Source organism: Magallana gigas, chromosome 3, assembly GCF_963853765.1.
Source record: "Magallana gigas chromosome 3, xbMagGiga1.1, whole genome shotgun sequence".
Classification (NCBI taxonomy): Eukaryota; Metazoa; Mollusca; class Bivalvia; order Ostreida; family Ostreidae; genus Magallana; species Magallana gigas.
The window spans coordinates 53310897-53333745 of record NC_088855.1 but is presented as its reverse complement, the minus strand read 5'-3'; the positions used below and the strand labels follow the sequence as shown (position 1 = coordinate 53333745).

The 22849-nt window shown below is 35.8% G+C and overlaps 1 protein-coding gene across 7 annotated transcripts in view; it reads left to right on the top strand.

Annotated features, from left to right (window-relative positions):
* Positions 1-22849, top strand: part of LOC105345800 (protein CBFA2T1) — a 35153-nt gene that overhangs the window by 10153 nt on the left and 2151 nt on the right. Inside the window, exons 1-8 of one of the 7 annotated variants that reach the window (XM_011454104.4) lie at positions 8020-8179; positions 18097-18249; positions 20224-20438; positions 20680-20769; positions 20907-21088; positions 21673-21911; positions 22219-22286; positions 22454-22667. In XM_011454104.4, coding sequence (XP_011452406.3) covers positions 8098-8179; positions 18097-18249; positions 20224-20438; positions 20680-20769; positions 20907-21088; positions 21673-21911; positions 22219-22286; positions 22454-22667 — 1243 coding nt within the window. In that variant the 5' untranslated portion in view covers positions 8020-8097. Of the gene's footprint in view, positions 1-8019; positions 8180-12463; positions 12581-15634; positions 16192-16613; positions 17318-17540; positions 17715-18096; positions 18250-20223; positions 20439-20679; positions 20770-20906; positions 21089-21672; positions 21912-22218; positions 22287-22453; positions 22668-22849 lie in introns of those variants that run through there. The other 6 variants (XM_011454105.4, XM_011454107.4, XM_011454108.4 and 3 more) reach the window with 6 other exon arrangements.

The following is a 22849-nucleotide window of genomic DNA, read 5'->3' as shown; positions in this document are numbered from 1 at the left end:
AAATACAAGTTCAAACAAATATGTTTATATTTGAAATGTATGGAGACTTCCGCAGACTGTGATCAATTTCCTATAGGATCAGTGTGTGATCCCTACTCGGAACCTGCTGCCTTCCCAGGCCTCTCTACATTTATCAATGCTCCCTGGGAAATGTACCACACAAAAGCCAGGCTGCATATTTTAAACAAATATTTGGTGGGTCGAAAAATTAGCATATTTTGGACTTGCAGATGTTGTTTAAATGTTCTTTTCACAGACATTATTACCAGTTTTGTTTTTTGCAAGTTTAATTAATTTTGCTGTATTAGAAGGAAGAAAAAGTATTCTTTTAATCAGTAAGTTTATTTGTGTAGGTTTTTCTTCTCTTATTTTCTTAGATTATAAAATATTTGTTCAAGTTTAAATGAAAGGGCCATTATATGATGCTATTGTGTTATTTGGCAGAGTGATGATTTGAATTACCGGTACTAGAGCTAGTCTTTAGAACTGGTTTGGAGAAGTTAAAACTGTGACAGTATTTATGACAATATTGTACTTCTGTGTATGTCTAAGCAGACCTTAGTATCTGTAATTGATTAATCTGTTTTGGTGAGGAGGACACTGTTTCGCCTGGTTATGCATTACCTTTGACTTGACACTGTCTGGAATTTACTTGCAACACAAAGGGGTGCCAACCCTGGTAACAACTTCCAGATGAGAGTGATGGCCCCTGCCCTAAGAGTGCACCACATTGCTTTAGAGTTCATTGCCTTCTCTCTGTCCTGAGTGATTCCACCTTGTATTGTACTAGCTGTCTATCCATAGCATCTCAACAACTCACTAACAATTAATCAAATTCTGATATCTTAAAATCAGTCCTTATATTAATTGCCTTAAAAATTGGCTAAAATATGTTATTTTCTGATCTTTTCCACAACTGTTACAATGGATAATGGCCCAAATTCAGATTCTTAGCCTACGCACTTAGGCCCACTGGGAGCTAGGGTATCAAGACATCTCTGGAATGGGTCGTAGGAGGTGGAATTTTTTTAGTTACTATCAAAACTACAGTACAAAGTTTTGCCCTTTATTCTGACAAGTTCTATAGACTTTTAAACACATGACAGACACAGGATTTTCATTTTCAGATTTTCATAACCCACAAAACTTTTGCAGAGAAATGTTCCACTAATATTTTTTAGCATCATAAGAAAGAAAAAAAAAGAAAAGAAAAGAAAAATATGTGTTCATCAGTAGTCTGACATCATAACTGCAATTTTACTTAGGCCTCAGTGGACCCAGATTTTATAAGCCACTCCTTTCAGAGTATCGCTATTCTGAAAGTTATTAAAATAATACCATATCTCATACCCAGTATTCACCAAGAACAAGAGTATCTGGAGATTATAAATTCTTAAGGTAAGGTTTGCGGCTTGCATTTTTTAGAGGTTGTACCAAAGTTACATACCATTTTGTTCACTATACTTTAGTCTTTTTTCTCATCAAATTCAAATGAATTTTGCCCGTCCCGTTCTATAACTACAAAAGGTCAAAGTTCATGATTTCCAATTTTCATTTTGATGAAATGTAAACAATTTCGTGAAAATATGTACATTTTATATGTGACTATTATGGGGGTTATTTATGCTTGAAATGTTCAAAAATAATATCACTATTATTATCATGATTCACTTTTATTAATTTCTGATGAACTATCTAAAAATAGAATAAAATGCAACAAAAGTCTTAATTTTGGACTACTATTATGTAAACGAAAACATCTTATTTGAAACCTTTCCAAGTCCACCGATTTCAGGAAAAACGTATCTTAGAATGTGTGTAATCTGATGTTTCTAAAACACTATTCAAAACCATATGATGCGGATTTCGTTTTCGTGGAAATTGATAAAATGCTTGTGTCCTCTTATTTTTTCATTGAAACTAAAAAACCCCGCGAAATAAAAAAAAACTGAAATCAATTATGACGTCATATAAATTTTGACGTCAAAACTGAAATAAAGGGTAGTTGGTGTAACGTCACAATGAAAATATGTGAGTTATCTCCCTGTAAGCGCAAACCTTACCTTAACTAATACTTTGACTTTGTCTTTTGACCTTATAATTTTTAAAATAATTACTTTGTGAGTTATCTCCCTGTAAGCGCAAACCTTACCTTAACTAATACTTTGACTTTGTCTTTTGACCTTATAATTTTTAAAATAATTACTTTGTGAGTTATCTCCCTGTAAGCGCAAACCTTACCTTAACTAATACTTTGACTTTGTCTTTTGACCTTATAATTTTTAAAATAATTACTTTAACACAAAGTTATGTGTCATAATTGATTATTTTCATTTTGTCATTGGCTTTTGCAATATGATTCATCAATTTAATATTTCAGTACATACTGCATGATTTAATGGTATACTGATATTTTGCTTTTTAAAATTCAAATTTTCATCATTTAAGATATTGTAAAAAAAAAAAAATGCAAAATCTTATTGTCATCTTTATCCAGAATTTTCAGAATAAAATTTTTTAGAGATATCTTGATTTTAGAGAAATAAAAAAGAAAAAAATAATTCTAAGATGATTAACAAAATTGGCAGTGGAAATAATTCTAAATTCTACTTATCAATAATTTATACAGTATCTTTTTTGTATTGTAATGGGTCTAGCTTTAGTTGTTATGATTATGTTGATGTGTTTTCTGGATGGCTGGGTTAAATATTATGATGTCGAGTGCCTACAATATGTGGCTGTTGTTGTGATCGCAGAATCAGAGAGAAATGAGTGGTGAAATATTCAAGATGGCCCTGTCTAAAGGAATTGAATGTCATCTGTTTTTCTTCTGATCATCCCTGACTGGTCTGATTAGGCAGGAATTGACAAGAAAATTGATAAATGATACAGAAATCAACATCCAGTTCAGTCCAGCTATCAGCTGCACTGTGTCTCCCTCTTGTCTTGGTTTTTTTCAATTCTCCGTTTGATGGGTTTTAATGTCTGATACAGTTTCTCATTAATCTCAGCAGAAAATCAGTTTCTACAATAAAAAAAAAGCAGTGCGGGAATAATTATACACACAAAAACACTTACATGTCCAATGAACTAGACATACAAAGATTAAGTGTACAAGTCACAGCTGAAAACCACATACAAATGTCACCACGGTCTGACAAGTTGCAGTGACAAATCAGAAATTTATTTTTAAAAATTCTGGTTGATCTCTCTTTGCTCTTGATGTTCAGGGAGGGGGGTATCGATTTGTTGATATCTTTTTTTCTCTCTCTCATTCTATATTTTCAATTATTTTATTATGATGGTAAATAAGAAGAAAACTAGAAGGAATATTCTCATCTAGATTTAAACAAAAGTCATTTAAATGATTGAGTTCTTTGGAAACCGCTTGCTGAGGTAATTTCCTGATTGAGGGAAGCGTTTAACATGATTTGCTGGTATTAAGGGGGCCCTGCTTTGATTGGATGCTACTTCCTGCTTTGTCTGCTATGGCAGAGATTTGGCGAGTGTAGTGGAATGACTTTATCTGAAGACCAGATGGTACATCTGACCAGCCCTAATTTCTCTAATTTCATTTTTTCTCTTGATGGAATCTCCAGATTGGAAGAGAACCTCCTGCAATATGACGGAACCGCTGTCTAATTTTCTTGAAATTCTCCCTGGAATAGTTGAGATATTTGGAGCTGTATTGATCTGGGGTCTGACATGCATAACAGTTGCACTGGCTCCAGATTGCACGACCAGAGGAACCATTCCCATGTGGTCTCTGGTTGAGAGAAAAGAAAATCTGTCTGGCAAAAATAATGACAGGCAATGGAGTAATGTGCTCTTAGCTTGATGGATTGACAAGTCACACCAGAAGATAGCCCTCAAACACTGTAAATGTATACATATAGCAGGCTTAGTCACAACATTTATTTTACTAGTACAGGGTACTTTTCTTGGAGTGCAGTTGTAAGCTGCTGACTTCAACTAATATCATCGTATTGAAGCAATAGGTTTTTGAAGATTTGTTACATACTCTTACATTGTGAACAATTTCCACTATTAACACATCTGAATATGGAAATGCTTTCATAAGAGTTTTAAAAAATGACTGATTTTGCATTGTGAGTGAGTGAATGCATGTGAGTGACAAACATGTATAACATACCTTTGGCAGTCTAGATAAGAATTTCATTTTTTTTTTATTATATCATTATTATTTTTTATTTATGGTTATATATATTTCCCCTTGAAGCTTAAATTCAAGATAACAATTCAATGTTTTCTATCCTGATTTACATCTTCAAACAAAACTGGCCTTGAAATACACTGGTGGATGAGTAATCTATCGGAAGGGGGTGGGGATGGTGGAAGGTCATCTTTGTTTTGTTTACATGTGGTGAGGACAATGGAAATCTAGATCCTTTTTGAGGTAGTTAAGATTTCCTGAGTTCAGACTTCCTGTGTGCTTATCGGACCCTGAAAGTGAATTCCGGAGAATCCGGCTCTGTGGGAAGTCCTTCCAGGAAGCAGGAAACCACGGTAACATCACAGTGATTATTGATTAATGCAGTACTACCGGTACATGGTGGAACCTGCATCAGCATCTAATGTACAGGAATTTTAAGTGTTGATTATGACTGTTGCAAACAATGTCATCTAGGGATGAGGTCATATTTGTGATAAAAAGGGGAATTACATTTATTTTAGCTTTCTCAAATTAAAATTTAATTTAAAAAATCCCTCTAGAATCTTCAATGCTTAGATAGAGTTATATGGTATAATTATTTCAACTGTTTTGTAATTAGAATAAGACCTAAGTACTTAGAATATGTATATTTTATAATCAGATAAACTCTCCTGCCTTAAAGTTTACCCTGTCCCCATTATGTGTAGTCATTGGATAAAAATCAAAATGTGTGAATTTCAGTAACTATCACATGCTTCATTGTACATGTATACCAAAACAGAAGGTTGTCCTAGTCTTTCTACAACTGACAAATACCTTGCCTATGACATCATGCTAGTATCTAGGCAATCTTATTGGCATCCCACTGATCATGGTTGAAACGGTACTCTGTCATTGTTACTTAGTCTGGCACTAGATGGTCTCTGGTTGGCTTTATGCCTTGTTGTCTTGTGATAGCCAGAGAAGGGTCAGTGGGTCGGCCACCATATGGTTAACAGACTGACCTCTTAATGTCCAGTGGTGTAACAGAGCTATTGCCCCCCCACCCCCCCCCCCCCCCACCCCCAATCCCCCACTTTGTAATTATTGTATGCTGAAGAAAAGTTATAGTAGACTTATATGCTGTGTTGAAACATATGTTGGGGTTATTTTTTGATAGATAATTTGCATTTTTATGTTGATTTATATCAGGCACATTTGTTTAGTTGTGCAGATCAAGATTTTTTTCCAGTTGGCAGATGGATATGATGGATATATTATACATAAGTTGTGACCCACATCTCTTTCTATCTCAATATTTGGAAATGTTCAGGGCTGCATTTTACAAAAGAACTTACGACAAAGTCGTAAATATTTACAGTCTCGTAAAATGATCTTTAGAGAACAAAATTGACATAAAACCATTTGTTTACAAATATTTCAATTCCAATAGTTATATTTTCCAGCCATAAGAATAAATTTTTGATTAGCTGGTGATTAATTAGCATTCATTAATTTGATCGTAAGTCGTAAGTTCTTTTGTAAAACGCAGCCCTGATCTCTGAACTTAAGAGGAGCTTCTTATTTGTAAAGATTGAAATGTTGGTCCATATGGCTTCAAAAATTGTGGCACTTCTAGTTTGGTTAGCTGGGACAACTACTAACAGAGGAATCGATGGTGTTTAATGGGGGTGATGTCAATTACAACAAGACCATATGTGCAGTATGGAAATTCATAATCCAGGAAGACCTCCATTAGTGTTGTTTTTTAGGGTCCCCCGGTGATCAGAAGGCCTTGGGTGACGGGACTAGAAATTTTTGTTAGTAACATGTATGATTGACTGTGTTATATATTACATCATCTTTAAGATAAAGTCACTTATTTAGAAAAAAAGAATCAAGTTTGTGGTGAAGATGGGAAATTTAAAGCATTATGTAAGAATTATCTATTGATTTTATAAAACCATATCAGTCTTTTATCTACGGCAGCTGGCAGACCTCAGTATAGTTAATCAGAGATACAGCTAAGATACTAGTTCATAGTTCCCAATATTGCCTGTGACCGATATTGGCATCTCCCTTTAAACTCATGACACTTTAATAGGTCAGACTTAATGTGTATTGAAAGTTAGTCTATTGTGAAGTGCTAGGTCATGTATACAAACTGTTATTGAGACAGTCACACCTGAATATGTTATTAACGTTCAAGTATTAAACATGCAAACTTGATCCTTTTGGATTGTCATGTTTGATTCTGTGAAATATTTAGTGGCTCTGAGACTCTGGCTATCAATAAATCAGTAGCCAGCACTGAGAACAATAATGTGGTACCCTTGGCCTCCCCGTTGTTTTGCATGTCCCTGGGGTGGTGCAGTGCATGTGGCAGACATACATGATGAATGAGATCACAGCAGCAAGTGAGCACACAGCTTCTTCTCGTCCCAAGAGATATGGCTAGGACATTTGTTTCATTAGTCAATTCAATTTTTTTAATTTTCATAAAAGATCAGGACAAACAAACAAGAAGTGGATTTTTCTCTATCAAGGGTATATGATGGGCAATTGATTTTGAAGAAAGAAAAGATACAACATTTGTAAACCTATTTTACTAGTAATCTGAAGTTAAAAATCATACATGGATTTTATATTAAGATGTCTGATAAGCATTTTTCTAAATATTAAGAAACTTTTTTTTAAAAATCCATGTTTGTGACTTGCAAAATAATGTTTGAAATTTAATGACTTTCATGGAAGAGCAGAGTTTGAAATATCTTAGTTAAGATGCTAATGAACAGATTTGTGACATAATGGCGACAGATTTTTTAACAGATGACCTGTAAGGGCAGTTTTCAAACAAGACCTCCATATTATGAGGACATCATTGTGCTGACAAATAAAATTAAAACCCCTCCAATCAATTAGATTTACCATATGGTGTGGCTATTCGGGGCTCCGAGATCAAAGTCTTGCCTTACCTGATCAGCTGGCACTAATTGATTAAAATATCTTTTCAATTAGTATAGTCACATTGTCATTTGGATAGATTTCAAATTTAATCAGTAATGAATGAAATATTTATTTCATTTTTTGATAGAAATTAAGTTAATGAGAAAAAGGGCTAGGTCATGTTAAACATATTTTTATTATCTTTATTGAGAACTCAGAAATAACTGTTATTTTGCAACATAAATTGCAAGGTATGCATTATAGATAGAAAAAAAAACACGGGCAAATATTAGAAGTTGACTTTAGACCAGCTGCAATATGTAAGATATACACTCTTGTCCATAAAAATAATTATGCAAGGTGTGAAAGAATTAATCTGTATTGTTTTATTAATTGAATTTTAATTTATTTTCACCGAGAAATTTCTCTTTATAGCAATATAAAATTTCATTTGGAATTTCAGTATTATCGAGAATATCAACATGATAAAAAATATTTAAAAAATTTTGTCATCCTCATTAACGATTTCTGCTGTTACAGAATGTGATATGAAAAAACAGATTATTTAAGATAAATATGGTATACACATTCTAGGAAAGGCTGTGAGATAAGTGTATGATGCTGATTTTATTAATTTAAGAAACAATTAAAATCATTCAAGCTTTTTATTTTTATTTTGAATTCTTATGAATAGGAGCCAGGACTCAATGGCACGTAGTTACCTCATAAAGAAGGATGTCAAGGCTGTTGACTACCACCACCTACAAAGGTTGCATGTGTTGATTGTCGTGGACATGTGCAGGATTTCCCATCTGCTGTAGAATACACTCTAACATTTGACATCTTATCTCTCTCACTCGCCAGTCAGGAAATGTGACTAATTTCCTACAGAATTTTGTAGCAGGAAATTTGTACCCATCTTTTTGAACATTCTTCCCTCAAATGTTTGATATTCATGGCCATGGAATTGATCTTTATTTCTGTCATTGATAAAACACATGAGGGCTTATCTCCCCTTGAGGACAGAATTACCTGCCCCTAATTTTTCAACAATGATGCTGTTGAAAACGATTGTTACAGGTTAGTTCATAATTTCAATATCCCAGTTTTTCAATGTTGAAATATGAACATGCTTATCTGTACTATATTACATTTGACCTGAATTGTTTTGTTTGTGATAACGAAGATATTCAAATTGAAGGAGACATGAATGTTGCTACACTGTTTTGTCTTGACATTTTCATTGAAAACATATGCATAAAAAAATCCAACAAAAATTTAGAATAGCTCAAAAAGCACTGAGAATTCTTATGAGCTCACAACAACAATTATGTATGGGGTGTTTTTTGTTAGCAATATGTTCAGTGTCTCTTGCTCTGTTTGGATAATGAGGGGGGACAATTTCAATGGGAGGAATTTCTCGGTGGATTTAGCAGGTGGCTTGTTCAGCATCATTATCAATAATACAGTATGTCTGACAGAGCTTCCCTGATATTGTAATGTTTCATATTAATGAACTCTAGCTCAGAAGCAGCTGCCCTGCCTAGATCATTGTTTTAAAACTTGGAAAACAAAACCAGATCAATTGTTCTTCCTCTCTGATATCTATAAATCAGGGACAAAGTTTCATAAAGGTTCAGAATTTACACTTTTTATCTTCATTTTTCTTATACAATGTACTTTATGAACTGACTGGCTTGATTACTGTGTTTCTTAGAATTCTGGTCTTTAAGACTTTCCAATTACATCAATTCTATCTTAAGCACGTGTTTGCATCTGACCTTCCCCTTTAATATAAAAAAAATGTGTGTACACTGATTTTCTGTTCATATAGAGCATTGACACTGTGATGGTAAGTAAAAGATTGAATCTCTGACACTGATTGCAGGATCCGAGGAGCTGTACATATATTTGTGTCAGTCTCTCCTTGACTCCTGCAGCTGACAATTTGTCAGTCTCTTTTGACTCCTCTAGCTGACAGTGTGTCAGTATCTCCTCTAACTGACAGTGTGTCAGTATCTCCCCTAGCTGACAGTGTGTCCATTTCTCCTTGACTCCTCTAGCTGACAGTGTATCAGTCTCTCCTCCAACTGACAGTGTGTCAGTCTCTCCTCTAGCTGATAGTGTGTCAGTCTGTCCTTGATTCCTCTAGCTGACAGAGTGTCAGTCTCTCCTTGACTCCTCTAGCTGACGAAGTGTATCAGTCACTCTTTGACTCCTGTAGCCGACAGTGTGTCAGTCTCTCCTTGACTCCTCTAGCTGACAGTGTGTCAGTTATATAGGACAATGTCTGAATCTGCTTAGTACAGTTATTCTGCTCCAGTGTATCACTTACCTAGTCTTAACTCCTCCCTAATCATTAGTGAAGTTTATACATTACCTTTTCCATTAGTTTGGCATTAGAAAGTCTGCTGTACTGGGATCCCTGCCCCTCTTTGTCCCACTCCTGGGTGCATAAGCCTGTACCCCCACCCACCAAATCCTCCTTCTCATTCATCCCAACAAAGATGAAGCACCTGCTCTGCTAGGGACCTTTCATTGCATGTTATGTAGGTCTGAGGGCTGGTGCATTGCCTGACTTTTATAGCTGGGATGTTTTCTCTCTAGTAAGCTTGCACTTATTACACTTCTTTCATAACATTAATGGACCTGGTTTAACCCTTGCTGAGTCTATACACTGCCTGCAGATATGAACAATGATATTCAGATCATGAGAAATAAATGAAAAAATAAAGGTGTTCTTTGCTATTAAGGGTTTATAGAGGTATAGATAAAAAAAGTATTTTTAAATATAAGCTTTAACTGCAGGGTATGAAAAACTTACCGTATTCATATACAATGTACTAGTAATTGCTCAACTCACATGTACTGTTAGCTGAGCAAGATTAGAGGGGTCATGGCCTTATAGTATTTTTCTACCTCCATCCAAATAAAGAGGGCTTTGATGATTTTTTATTTATATATTTCACAGAATACTGATTACTTTTTGTGTGTAAATATTTCAATTGATTATGATTATAGTGATGAAAATTTAGTAAGCATTGAAGATGAACATGCAGATATTGGCCAACCAGTCTCATTAAACATTAGATGCTTTTACGATTAGATGTAAGCAATGCGGAGACTCCCTCCGATTTCCCTAATTCTTCCTGCATCTGTCTCCCATTACTGTTTTTGTTCCTATGATAAGGTCAGAACTGCGACTTTGCATTTTTAGAGACTGTGTCAGGTCTACTTCACAGGTTGACATTTGTAGACAATTAGGAAGTCACTTTTTCTGCATTGGAAAATTGGCAGATCCCAAACTTCCAAAGGATGCCAGCATCTCAAATATTGTTTTGGTTCAATGCGAAGAACTCTTTACCTAATATCTATTTGTCTATCTGTCAAAACAGCTTAACATTTTGATTTTCAAGAAAAGGAAACTATAATGTTCACGATTGAAATGTGATTTTTTAGAAAAGACAATAACCTCACGCTAGTAGTGAAATAGCATTTTGCCACTTTTTTTGTAGTGACTTGTTGAAAGCATGTTTTGGGAACTAATAAATGGTCCACACCTTTAATGTTAATGAAGATTTAAAGCATGTACATTTATCTTTAAGCATAAAGATAAGCAAGCTTGGAAAATTAACTTCCGGAAGCAATAGTTTGCATTCTTTTGTCTGTAATAACATTATTTCAAGTGTAACTCTTCTGTATTAGAGGTTTACAGAGTGTACCAGTAGTTCTGAAAGCCTCTTACAATTTTATCCCTGTAATTGTCTGAAGGCAGTTAATTTTTGTAGTGAGTTGATTTTTTAACCAGTCTGTAAATGTGGTTATTGCATTGACACAACATTTATCAAGGATGCTACATGGAGCATAAACATGGATGCGGATAAATTGTTTTTCCGTTTCTTTCCTCTTTCAAAAGAGATGCACAGAAAGAGAGAGAGGGAGAACAGCTGATATTTTGTAGAGCATGGAGTTCCTCTCTGTATATGTAATCCTTCATCAACTTAAACAAAAAACAGAGTGTAATGGCATGATGGCGCCAGTCCTGTTTGCATTTCAAACGCTCTCCCATGTGCTGGCTGTCATTATTATCTATGTGTGATTTCTTACTGCACGCAGATTGAAATTTTTGTGATTATTTCAGTCAAAAAATCTCTGCTGGGTGGCAGACAGAGGCTTCTTTCATGTTCGGAGGAATCCAACCCAACGCCAGTGGTCAGATCCTCAGACACTGTTTGTTCTTTCCTGTCTTGCAATAAAAAAATCTCTATTTCCATAGATATGAGGGTAGATTATTAGGATTAAACTTAAACACATTTGAATAAAAGATCTTAAGATTGAATATCTTCATATCTGAGCTTTGGTTAAATTTCAGTCTTTCTGATAACTGGAGTTAGGAACTGTTGTTTTGTGTGAAATCATCTGTCCCTGTCTGTATATGTTTGAGAGGATGTGCTTCAGTTGTATCATCTATTGTCCACTTGTATGAATTGGTTCAGCTTATCTGACTATAGAAAATACATTTTGTGGAATCACAATCTAGGTATTTTGGTGTTTAGAGAAATTTTGGATTTCATATAGTGTTTCAAACCCCACAAATGGCAACTGTGTCCTTTCAAATTATTGCAATCAATTTTTACTTTGAGAACAATTTTTTCAAGAAAATCACAAATTGTTGACCAGAATAGGTAGTGAAGATTTTGTATACAGTACATGTACAAAGTTTTTTAGTACATGTACTGAGGTCCAGTACTTGCAATTGCATGCAGTTGAGTTCTGTGTAAAGATATGCAAGTCTCCATCACATCTCCATAAGATGAGGATGAAGGTCACGGAACAATGATCTGGTATTACCGGTAGAAGGGATCTCGGACAGACAGGACAAATGGAAGACAAAGATAAAACAGTTCTTGTCTAATCACGGCAACCAGCTGGGGATTAGGGATTAAAGACAACGGAAAATTAATCTGCCTTTTATATCTCCAAATGTTAAGGAAAAAGTTTCTAACAATGATAAAAAAAAATGGGTATTCAAATATTAATTCCATTGTGCTTTTGAAACTTCTGAGCAGATGCTGAAGCTAATTTTGATATTTAGTGACAGACAGATTGCAAGCTATGCATTCTGAATGAGGAAGACTTGGTCAGAGCATTTTAAGACTCTTCATGCATTTACAAAAAATAAAATGCATTGCACATAAGGAAATTCTGATTGAGGAATTAATTATTTTAGTTAATTTATGATTATTATATATAATAGGAATAGAGACCGTACCATACTAGTTTAGGGGAAGTTATATGGTATTTGATTAAGGTGTACATTTCCTCTCATGTAAGAACAACATTTCCTGTGAAAATAAAATTCGATTAGAGTGAATGGCTTCTTTCCTAGTGATTTATCAAATAAAATTTCCTGTTCAAAAAGTCGAACCTTATTCAGAATTGATTTACCAAACAGAAAATATACAGACAGAAAAATGACAGGTAAGATGTTTGAAGAATACTGAGGAGAAAATCATGTAAACTTCTTTGCAGTGAATTTAATTTTTAGCACTACATAGTTTCCCAAACTCTCGGGTCAAATATGCTACATTTATGCAGGTTTAAGTTTTAGGTGACTAGAATTTACATCTGACAAAAATAAAGTACTTGTTTATGAATTTATACAGTTTGTCTACATTTTATTTCCAATCTGTCAGACATACAGTATTAATAATGGCGATTGTTTAAAGGAAATTGCTAACTACTTTTACAGGATGTTAGCATTGCTATTTTTCAGACTTGCTTATTTTACTTAACACCTATGAAAAATCTTGAGACCAACACAGCAAAAAGTGAGAATGCTCTTGAGAGCCACTGAGTAAATGAACTAGAATGTTTGCGATATTGAGTTGTTTTTTAAAAGTTATCTTTGTGCTTTACTTGTGATGCCTCAAAGTTTAACAGGGGCCATCTGTTTCTTGAAATAAGCATGCCAGCTTGGTTCCAGCATGTCTACCAGATGTAATGTTCTCCAGATGTCTGTTGGTGGAGATATTTCATAATGCATGCATCAGGTGGCTACAAGAGCCAGCATCCCAGCAAACAAACCTCATCAAGCCTCACCAGCACTCATTGGATTAATAGATTGCAGTTATTTTGATAAAAAACAAATTAATGTGATACTGCTTTTGTTTTTGATGATGTAATTGATACAAGGCTAAGACATCTAGAGGTTGGGATTTGAACCGCTAACCCTTGTGTCCAGTGGATTGGATGACATGAACACACCTGTCCACTAACAGTTCCTTCCTTTAGATCTTGGGACATCCTCTGGCCAGCTGCAAGGCAGCCAAGATTCTGAAGTCATTAAACATTTGCTGATGAATTATATGAAACACTTTCATTTATTGCTTTTATAATGTTGGAGATTCTGTCGCCTGCCATTAAGGTATTAATTTGTGGCAGTACCTCTACTCGTCAGGCAACCCTTTGCCTGATAGCCACACTAAACCTTTGGGATAATTCTTCTATTAACATGTCAGGTGGGTATTTGAGAGCCCACTCTCTTAGAGAATATGGTTTGTGGATCGATTCCTGAGTTCTGTCTCCTCTGTGATGATTTACTGCCCACCCAGCAGCCAGGTGTCAGCCATTTCATTAGAAAATAAAACTTATCGAAATTGAAAACAATTGATTTTTCAGGTATATCAAAGGGAAAACTAACTGAAGGCAAGAGCTGATGATAGATGTTATCAGTTGTTCTTGTTAAGTAGGTGTAAAATCCCTGGACAGTTTGATTATCATTTTGTATGTATGCGTAAGTTGTATAAATCCACTTTGAGAGTTAATTTGTTCATCTGATATGCATCATCTAATAAGTAGAGATATAAAATCATTGATCCGTGAAAACACGAACAGGTGTTTATGCCAGATCAAGGAAACAGCTAAATGTAGGTCTCATTGAATTACATTAATAAGTAGATATTTTTCACAGCAAGTTTACATATTTTCATGACAGAACAATCATCATGGCAGACAAGATGTTTAAGAACATATTATTTTAAGGAAACGCTGATGAGGAAAGCTGTAGTTTTTTTAGTTTAAGTTACGCCTACAGATAAAGAAAGGTATTTTCAGAGCTACTTTTCTTGGATTTTTAAAAAAGAATTCTAATTAGCCTGTCAATTCAATAACTTTGTTGGAGAGAAAAATGGGAAGACGCAAAAACCCAAAGGTCTGCTAATAAGTGAATGATTTGGGAGACTTGGAACTCTGCCTTTTCTTTTTAAGTCCTAATAGAAGGAAATGAAAACCAAATGTCCTCCGTTTGTTAAAGTTTCTTTTGCTAAATACCACTGTGTGAAACATATTACGGAGTAATACATACAGTATGCGAGACAGGAAGAAAAGAGGCCATCTTGCAAACAATTAGTTCTGTAGCATATGTTGGACATTAGAAAAAGTTAGCAGAAGATTTCGCGTAGATATTGCGTATTTTCTCAGGCAATGTTTTTGTATTTCTCTGGAACTAATTAAAATTCTCAGCAATCTATTTCATAAACATCAATTTGATAATTCTTAATCCTTATTTAATTCAAGATGCATCTTCAATGTCACTTTTGAATCAATGTAAGCTAATTTTATTATTATTAAATTATACAGATTTTAAAAAAATAATAATGAATGCATTGCAATAGGGTTGATTGTCAGCTTTTGGAATATATGTACAAGTTGATGTTTGAGACTTAAGACATGAAAAAGGAATGAAAGAGAAAGACAATTTTAGTCTTTCGGACTTTGGTCATGCACACTATCAGTTATATTTAGATATGAAGACATCAGTAGCAGACAAAGGAAGCTCCCCTCACAAGGAGCACAGATGCACATCCCTTTATTTAATTTTCTTAAGAATTTTCCTGGATTACACAAATATTGAATGGCCGGGAATCAGCCTTTTAGGACTGAGATAATTATAATTATGTCTCGGTGGAAGTCTTAGCCAGATGTTTCCATGGAGAGCATCAGCTGGAACCAGGGTAGGTAACCAATGATTGGTCAATTGTCAAATGTTTCACAGCTGTACCCACTCTCTAACTTAGATATTACGGGGTGTAGGGTATTTTTTCTAGAGGTTCGGGGTTTTTTGTCTGATCACAAAGGGTATCAGAATTCTTTGTTTCAGTCACGACTCTGTGTGATGAATGATCTAAATTCAGAAATAGACTATTTTTGAAAGAAAGATTTTTTCATTTATATTTCAAAATAACTGCCTTTGTGTTAAATTTTAAGAAAAAAAAAACATCCAAAGATTTGAAGGCCTGAATTACACAAATCTCTTACAATGCAGCATTTAAGTCATCCAATTTTCTCATATAGTTACATGCGCTCAATGGAATCTCTTTAAAAAAAAACTCAGAAAGTTTTCCAACAGTCACACAGCAGATTGATTTTTCTTAAAACACCCCAAGAGGGTTTGTGATTATGATAAAAGTTCTGTTGGCAATCCCGACCATATGTGACTGTTTCCCTCCAACAATCAATGAAATTAACATTGGTGGTATATATCCACTGGCTGAGGCCGAGCTGTGTTCAGTGTATTCACCAAACTCCACGCTCTCACTCCAGTTCTATGCTAGTACCAGGATGTGTGTATACAAAGAGCCAAAACATCAGGAAGTCTAAACACTAGTTCAAAACCAATGCTATTCTTCAGGATGAATTTGGCTGATTATAATTAGTGAACACAATATCAGATATAGATGACAGTGACGAGGTAGTCGTTGGTTGGGCTGTCTCCTGATTTGCTTACAACCAATTGACACAGATATTAGTGTGTTTTTTCAAGAACAGAGGAAGTTTGGTAAAAACCTCATCATTCTCTTAAGTAAATACTTGCTCAAGTTTCAAGTAGCCATTTAACTACTTGTGACTATTGGGATCACATGGTGATGGTTCTTTAGTTGGCTAGAAGACTCAGAAAGACAGGGTGGAGAGATTGGACTCTAGCTGTCACCACACAGTGTACATTCCCAGAAAACTAAATTCAGTGATCTGAGCTGAGGAAATGATATGAGATCTAATTAATCCAAGTGGAGTTATTCTATAAATACGTTGTAAGTATAAATGCTGATTTTATCGCTTAGTGGTAATCTCCTGATTTTTTCATTAGAATAATTTATAGGACAGAAAATTAATTGAGGAAATGATTAATTCTAAATTTGAAATAAATAATTTTTATTTTTCAAATTTTTTTTTTTTTCATTTTTTCAAAAAGATATTTATTAATAGTTTCTTTAGAAATAATTAACAATAAGTTAATTATTCATTAAAATTTACTTTTCTGCTTTTTTACAACAAATATCAGTTTACTTCCTGGGAAGAGCTTGAATGGAGAACCTTTTTGCTGCAAGTTGTTTTATGCTCCTTGGTTTATATAAACAGAATCTGTTTGATTGACAATCTCTTAGAATTATTTATACACTTTCCTACAACTATTTAGAAGAGATTGGTAATAATGGGTTTCATTATTGCTCTCGGTAATACCTGAATTCTGCCAGGTAGAAAAGCGGCGGCACAAAAGGTGAACATCTGTTTCAATATTTGATAAGCACAGATGTGAAACAGTCTCCACTGGGAGAAGACAGCTGGCAAGCAGAGGAAACAGTTAAACATATTGATTGTGAAATTCAACCCCCAAAACAGGGCACATCATCATCAATAAAACATTGGACACATTTCCTTGTCTTATGCAATTATATTTGGCCTTGAATTTAAGGAGTTTAATTTTTAATACCCTGGTGCAGAATTTGTGAATGGGGTGCATCTGAGTGTCACCTGGCGTAGTGGTCACGGATGAGTAAGCAGCTATTTCCTTGGGTTACTTTTAGCATAGTAGCCTTGCTGTTCATTGTCCCAGTCGAGAGGGCGGAACTCTCTGTCAGTCGTCTGCTGCCACCGGAGGACATCCATTGGGTCGTCTGAGGATACGGGTGCCAGGTTGTGGGTTCGATCATGCGTAACATGGTGGTCAGCTTCGTTGTCTGTCCTACTCAGAGTTAAAACCTCCCTGCCCTTTGTCTGTTAAAGAGTCGGTGGAGAAGAGAGGGAAAAAGGAGAGCATCTTATAATTTCTGTGATTCGCTGTGTATGGATTGAAACCGCCTCTAAATCCTGTACTGGAATCCCTCCATCTTGTTGACTTTGATATGGTTATCACACAGGAGACTTGTGAAGAAAATGGTAATCTTTTCAATCTGATTTAAGCAGCAAGGGATCAAGATTTTATGTGACAGAGGACATAATGTTTAATAGGCATTAAATCTCTAATTCTTGAAAGCAAAAACGGGGAAATCTGCAGAATTCATCGCAAAATCATGATATTTGGATGAACTGTAGAACATGTAGAAAACGGAGACAGAATTTTGAGTTATAGCTTCTATTAGATGATATGTATTTGTGTTTTTTTACGTCCTGTGTATTGAGGTAACTCCCACCCTTGGAGTTATATATATAGACAGTCCGTTGGTGTTGGCCTTCAGTATATATGCCTTTAATTGGTATTTGATGTGTCATAAGAACGCCAGCTTGTTACATACAGGAAAGGGACTTATTTTGCAGGAAAGGGGAAGTTTGTTTTGTAAGTGTTGGTTTCCTCCCCTCTCCATGATTCAGTCACTCTGTAAAAATAAATTGTGTATTTGTTGGAGCACCATAGTTATCTAATCTGATGCCCAACTTAGCCCTGTAATCAAATTAAGGCGGCTAGCTGGGAGATTAAGAGCAGCAGATGTATTGAGCCAATCACCTCAGTGCACCTTGCATCCATTAACTATCACTGCTCATATATTGCTTGTATATCCTGAAAATACCCCAAACATTATTTAGTATCATGCTGTTTGTACAATTATCAGCTTACTGCCAGTGTATATCAGTGAGCAAGGTGTTCAGATATTATATGAGTTCTGATTTTGTGAATATTGAACTTTAATAAATATGATTACTTTCTGTGAATTTTACAGACTTTAGAGACAGTAGAAGCAGTATGCCTGAGTCCCCTGACGTTAAGTCCTCTATAGCCTATACCTCTCCCCCCAGTATGACCAGTGGGACGGTGACTGTACCCCCCACCCGTGACCTGGCTAGACCTCACTCTGGCAGCAGCAGCCTCTCAGGTATGTCACCAGTACTCTAATACACCTGTCTTATATCTCAGGTATGTCACCTGTCTTATATCTCAGGGTTATCACTCTAACACACCTGTGTTATATCCTAGGTATGTCACAATTATGCACCAATATAACCTCTCAGGTATATCACTCAAAACGCCTGTGTTATATCTCAGGTATGTCACACTAATGCACCTATATATCCTCTCAGGTAAATCACTTTAAGACACCTATTTAACCTCTCAGGTATGTCACTTTGACACACCTATTTTAGGTACCGGTATGTCACTCTAATACACCTACCTAACATCTCAGGTATGTCACTCTAATATACCTCTCTTACCTCTCAGGTATGTCACTCTAATACACCTATCTTACCTCTCAGTTATGTCACTCTTATACACCTATCTTACCTCTCAGGTATGTCACTCTAATACACCTATCTTACCTCTCAGGTATGTCACTGTAATACACCTCTCTTACCTCTCAGGTATGTCACTCTAATACACCTATCTTACCTCTCAGTTATGTCACTTTAATACACCTATCTTACCTCTCAGATATGTCACTCTAATACACCGTGAAATACCTCTCAGGTATTTCACTCCAATACACCTATCTTACCTCTCAGTTTGTCTATCATGTAATTGCATCACACCATTACTCAAACCACCCAGGTATCCTGCACTCCCATCATACACCTTTATTAACCTCTCATGTACTGTCATAAACCTCCAAGTCATTCTCTTTTACAAATTTTAATCTCTCAAGACCGAGTATATCACACACTTGTGATCAAAAACTTCCGAAGACCTAATCTGACCACTCAGTTTCTGTTATAAACTTTCCTACCTCCTATCAGTGCCACTGCAAATTAGAAGCAAGAGACTTTAAAAAAATTGATAGAATTCATTTACAGTGGGAGTTGAAGCCGTATGTTTTAATTTAAATTTATAAAATTAAGTCGGTTACTGCCTATCTATGTGGGGATGCCTTTACATTGAATACATACTTTCATTGTAACGCTTTAATTTTGTTATACTGATGTTTTTGTTCAAATTTGTGGGGGATTTCCTTGAAACTGTAAGTTGTAAAAAATGCCTATTAATTTAATACATGGATCTCGATAATAAATACTTACTTTTAAGTTAAAAAGTTGGTATTTATTTAGAAAGAGCAAAAAAAGAAAATGATGTGATGATTTAATATCTATTGGCTGATTAAGATATATATATGATAAAAAGAATTTTGTTTGACCTGAATTATTCCATTGATGATATTCCATCTATGGGGTGATTAGCAGTGTAATTGCTTCCAATGTAAAAGCTAGTCTTCAAACAATTGAGATTGATAGCTGACAAAGCCACTATGCCCTCCAATATGGAACACAATATCCCCCCACAAATAACTTTCAATGTTAAGGTCGTTTGTCAAAGGTTCACTTAGTCCTTGAGTAAAATCCCAATAAACAAATAAGAAAAATTCCGCTCTGAAACAGGTGTTGTGGGAATTTCTAAACAGATCGAACAATTCACTGCAAAGTGAAATCTAATCGGAAGCAGGTGAGCTGACAATTAGGTCAGGGAGCCAGGGTGCTGATAGCTGGCCGTTAATTGGAGGATAAACGTACACAAGTCTGGGGGTGAGACTCACAGCTGTCTCAGTATCAGCAGGGAGCAGTCATTATTTCAGAACTTCTGTATATTGGCCCCAGTCACTATTGATTTTCTTTATCCTCCTTTTTTCCTTTCTTCTTTCCATCCATGTCTTGTGTTGCGATTTTATTGTTGTTCAGCATTATATTTACATTGTTTACTCATTTTACAAAATATTAAGGTGATAACTGTAGTACATGTATTATAGTTACTCTATTATTTCTTGTCCCTGAATATCTTTTTCCAATGACAAGGCATTGTTAATGATGATGATAATATTGAGACTTGCTATTATCTGATAATTTGCAATTTTTTCTGATTTAAGTGAATGGAAGCCACTCTCCATTGTCGCTGATGAATGGCCGGACCCCCTCCCCCTCTGCCCTGGTGAACTCCTCCATGAGTCAACAACTACCCCCAGCCTGTGGGGCCAGGCAGCTCTCCAAACTCAAAAGATTCCTGACCACATTACAGCAGTTTGGCTCGGATATCTCGCCGGATATCGGTGAGCGAGTGCGGACACTGGTGCTTGGACTAGTGGTATGTATCACAATTATCATCGAGTTGGTACTATAGTTCTTCATTATATGAGTTACTGAAATATGCAATGCAAATTAAAAGCTATTGGGGAGAAGGAGCCACTTTAACCAAAGGGATCCCCTTCACTCCGACCAGTTGATACATGTTTATTTGATAGATATGAGCAAGTAAACAATATACTTAATTATATATATGATATTTTTGGACAAAATGAAGAATCTTTGGTTTTCTTGATTGCTAGAACTCCCATTTGTCAATAGAAGAATTCCATGCAAAACTCCAAGAGGCAACAAACTTCCCCTTGAGACCATTTGTTATTCCATTTCTGAAGGTAATAACATCAGCAGTAACTGTCATTTGCTATAGCATGCTGCATAGCATAACAACATGGATTTTTCTTCTTGGTTGTATTAGTATTTATCTCCCTTTGTAAACATTGAGGTCACTGGGTTCATTGTTTATTTGTAGGCCAATTTGCCATTGTTACAGCGAGAGCTTCTTCACTGCGCGCGAATGGCCAAGCAGAGTCCTCAGCAGTACCTGGCCCAGAATGAACACATCCTGTTCGACGCATCGAACAGTTCATCGCCCGAGTCACAGGACATCTCCGTCGACATTAATGAAAACGGCAAAAGGCGATCCCCGGACAGGTGAGTACAGGGAGGGGTTAGCTACAGATCAGTAGCTCTATGTAAAAAAAAATGCTGTAGGGCTACCTCACATACAAAAAATGCAATTGATGGTGCATTAACTCTTGTCCTAGTCCTTGTTCAAAACCAGAATATTGCAAAGCATTTTGCTTCTGATGTCATCACTAAAGAAGGGTTGGGGGGTCAGTTACAAAGGTTACAGAAGTATATGAGGAGGAAAATCATGTCATGTGACTTTATCTCTTTGTTAAGTGTCTCTACTTACAATTACATCAGATTTATTTTGTTTACAGAGTCAAAAAAATTTATATGAATATCAGCTTGGAATTTTGCAAATGTTAAGAATTTTTTATCAGTTTATAACTGAACGTGTTGTTACTTGTGAAACTGGTCAGAGAAAAAGATTGAGATACTAAGAGCATGATCCTCTCATAAGCTAGCATTTGAAATAACTTATCTGTTCTCTAGAACTCAAATTTTCTAGAGGAAAAGAATGCGGATATGATATTTGGAATATGGAGGTATTAAATGTCATTAACTTCAATAGCCATTTCATGCAATTACATGTCTTTCTTCTTTTTTAGTCGCAAGGAGAATAATTTTGACATCAGTCAAGATTCCCTGAATCCAGCCAAGCGACACCAGACGATGAGTCCGCGAGTCAGTCCTAACGGAGTATTAAACCTCAACAGTGGACCAATCAAATTGGAGGACATCAGCTTGTCGCGGGAGCTGCGGGAGCGAGAGCGAGCAGAGAGGGACAGGGTCGACAGGGACCGGTCGGAGCGCGGGGGGGACAGGCACTACCAGCCCTTCAATAACAGTCAGTGGTTTACGTAAATTCCCTGGGGTTATTGTCAACATGTATGAGCACATCTGTTTTGATGATGCCTAAAATTTATGATGTTTTAATTATTTGGAATGTTTAAAATTTTCCTTTAAAAAGGTGTTCAAATTGGGATAGGTTTAAATAAATTATAAAAATTATCACGGTTGTTCTGAACTGTGCATGCGTCAACTTCCTTAATGCAAATATGAAAATTATATTTTCCGAATTATCATATTACTTTTATACAATTAACAAATTGATGCTTTGCAATTGATAAATGTATCTATTTGTGTACTTCCAGATTACTCAAGATCTGATTCCTTTGATCCTCTGGAGAGAATGGATGACGACTGGAGACACGTAGAAACGGTGAGTCCAGGGAATATCCCACTCTTCTTCAGTTATGTCTGGGACTCCAAGTTTTTTTATACAGTGAACGTGTGTTTTTAATCAGTTGAAAGCATTATTGGTGTCACAAATCTGGTCTTCTTCAGTTGTTATGTCTGGGTTTTTATACATTCAGTGTTATGTTTCAGATGTTGAATTGTATCATTGGGATGGTGGACAAGACAAAGAGAGCCCTGGCCGTTCTCCAGGAGCGGAGTCTCCGCGACCGCGAGGAGCTGTCCCTGTGGATGCGCAGACACGCTGAGGGGATGGACGTTGATATGAAGAAGCGATCCAACGACCTGATGGCTCACACCCTCAGACAGACAGAGGACCGCGTCTCCGATGTCCGCAGGAGGGCAGGTATAGGAAACTCTAACAACTTTCCTCTGAATATTTTGTATAGTCCATGTAAGTTAAATGATTAGGGGCCAGAAAAGTAAACTCTCACACCTGTCTTCCTTTGAAAATTTTGTATACTTCCATGAAAATTTCTGTTTCCCTAACACTAAAAAATTGTAATGCATATGTGTATTTTTTTAAAG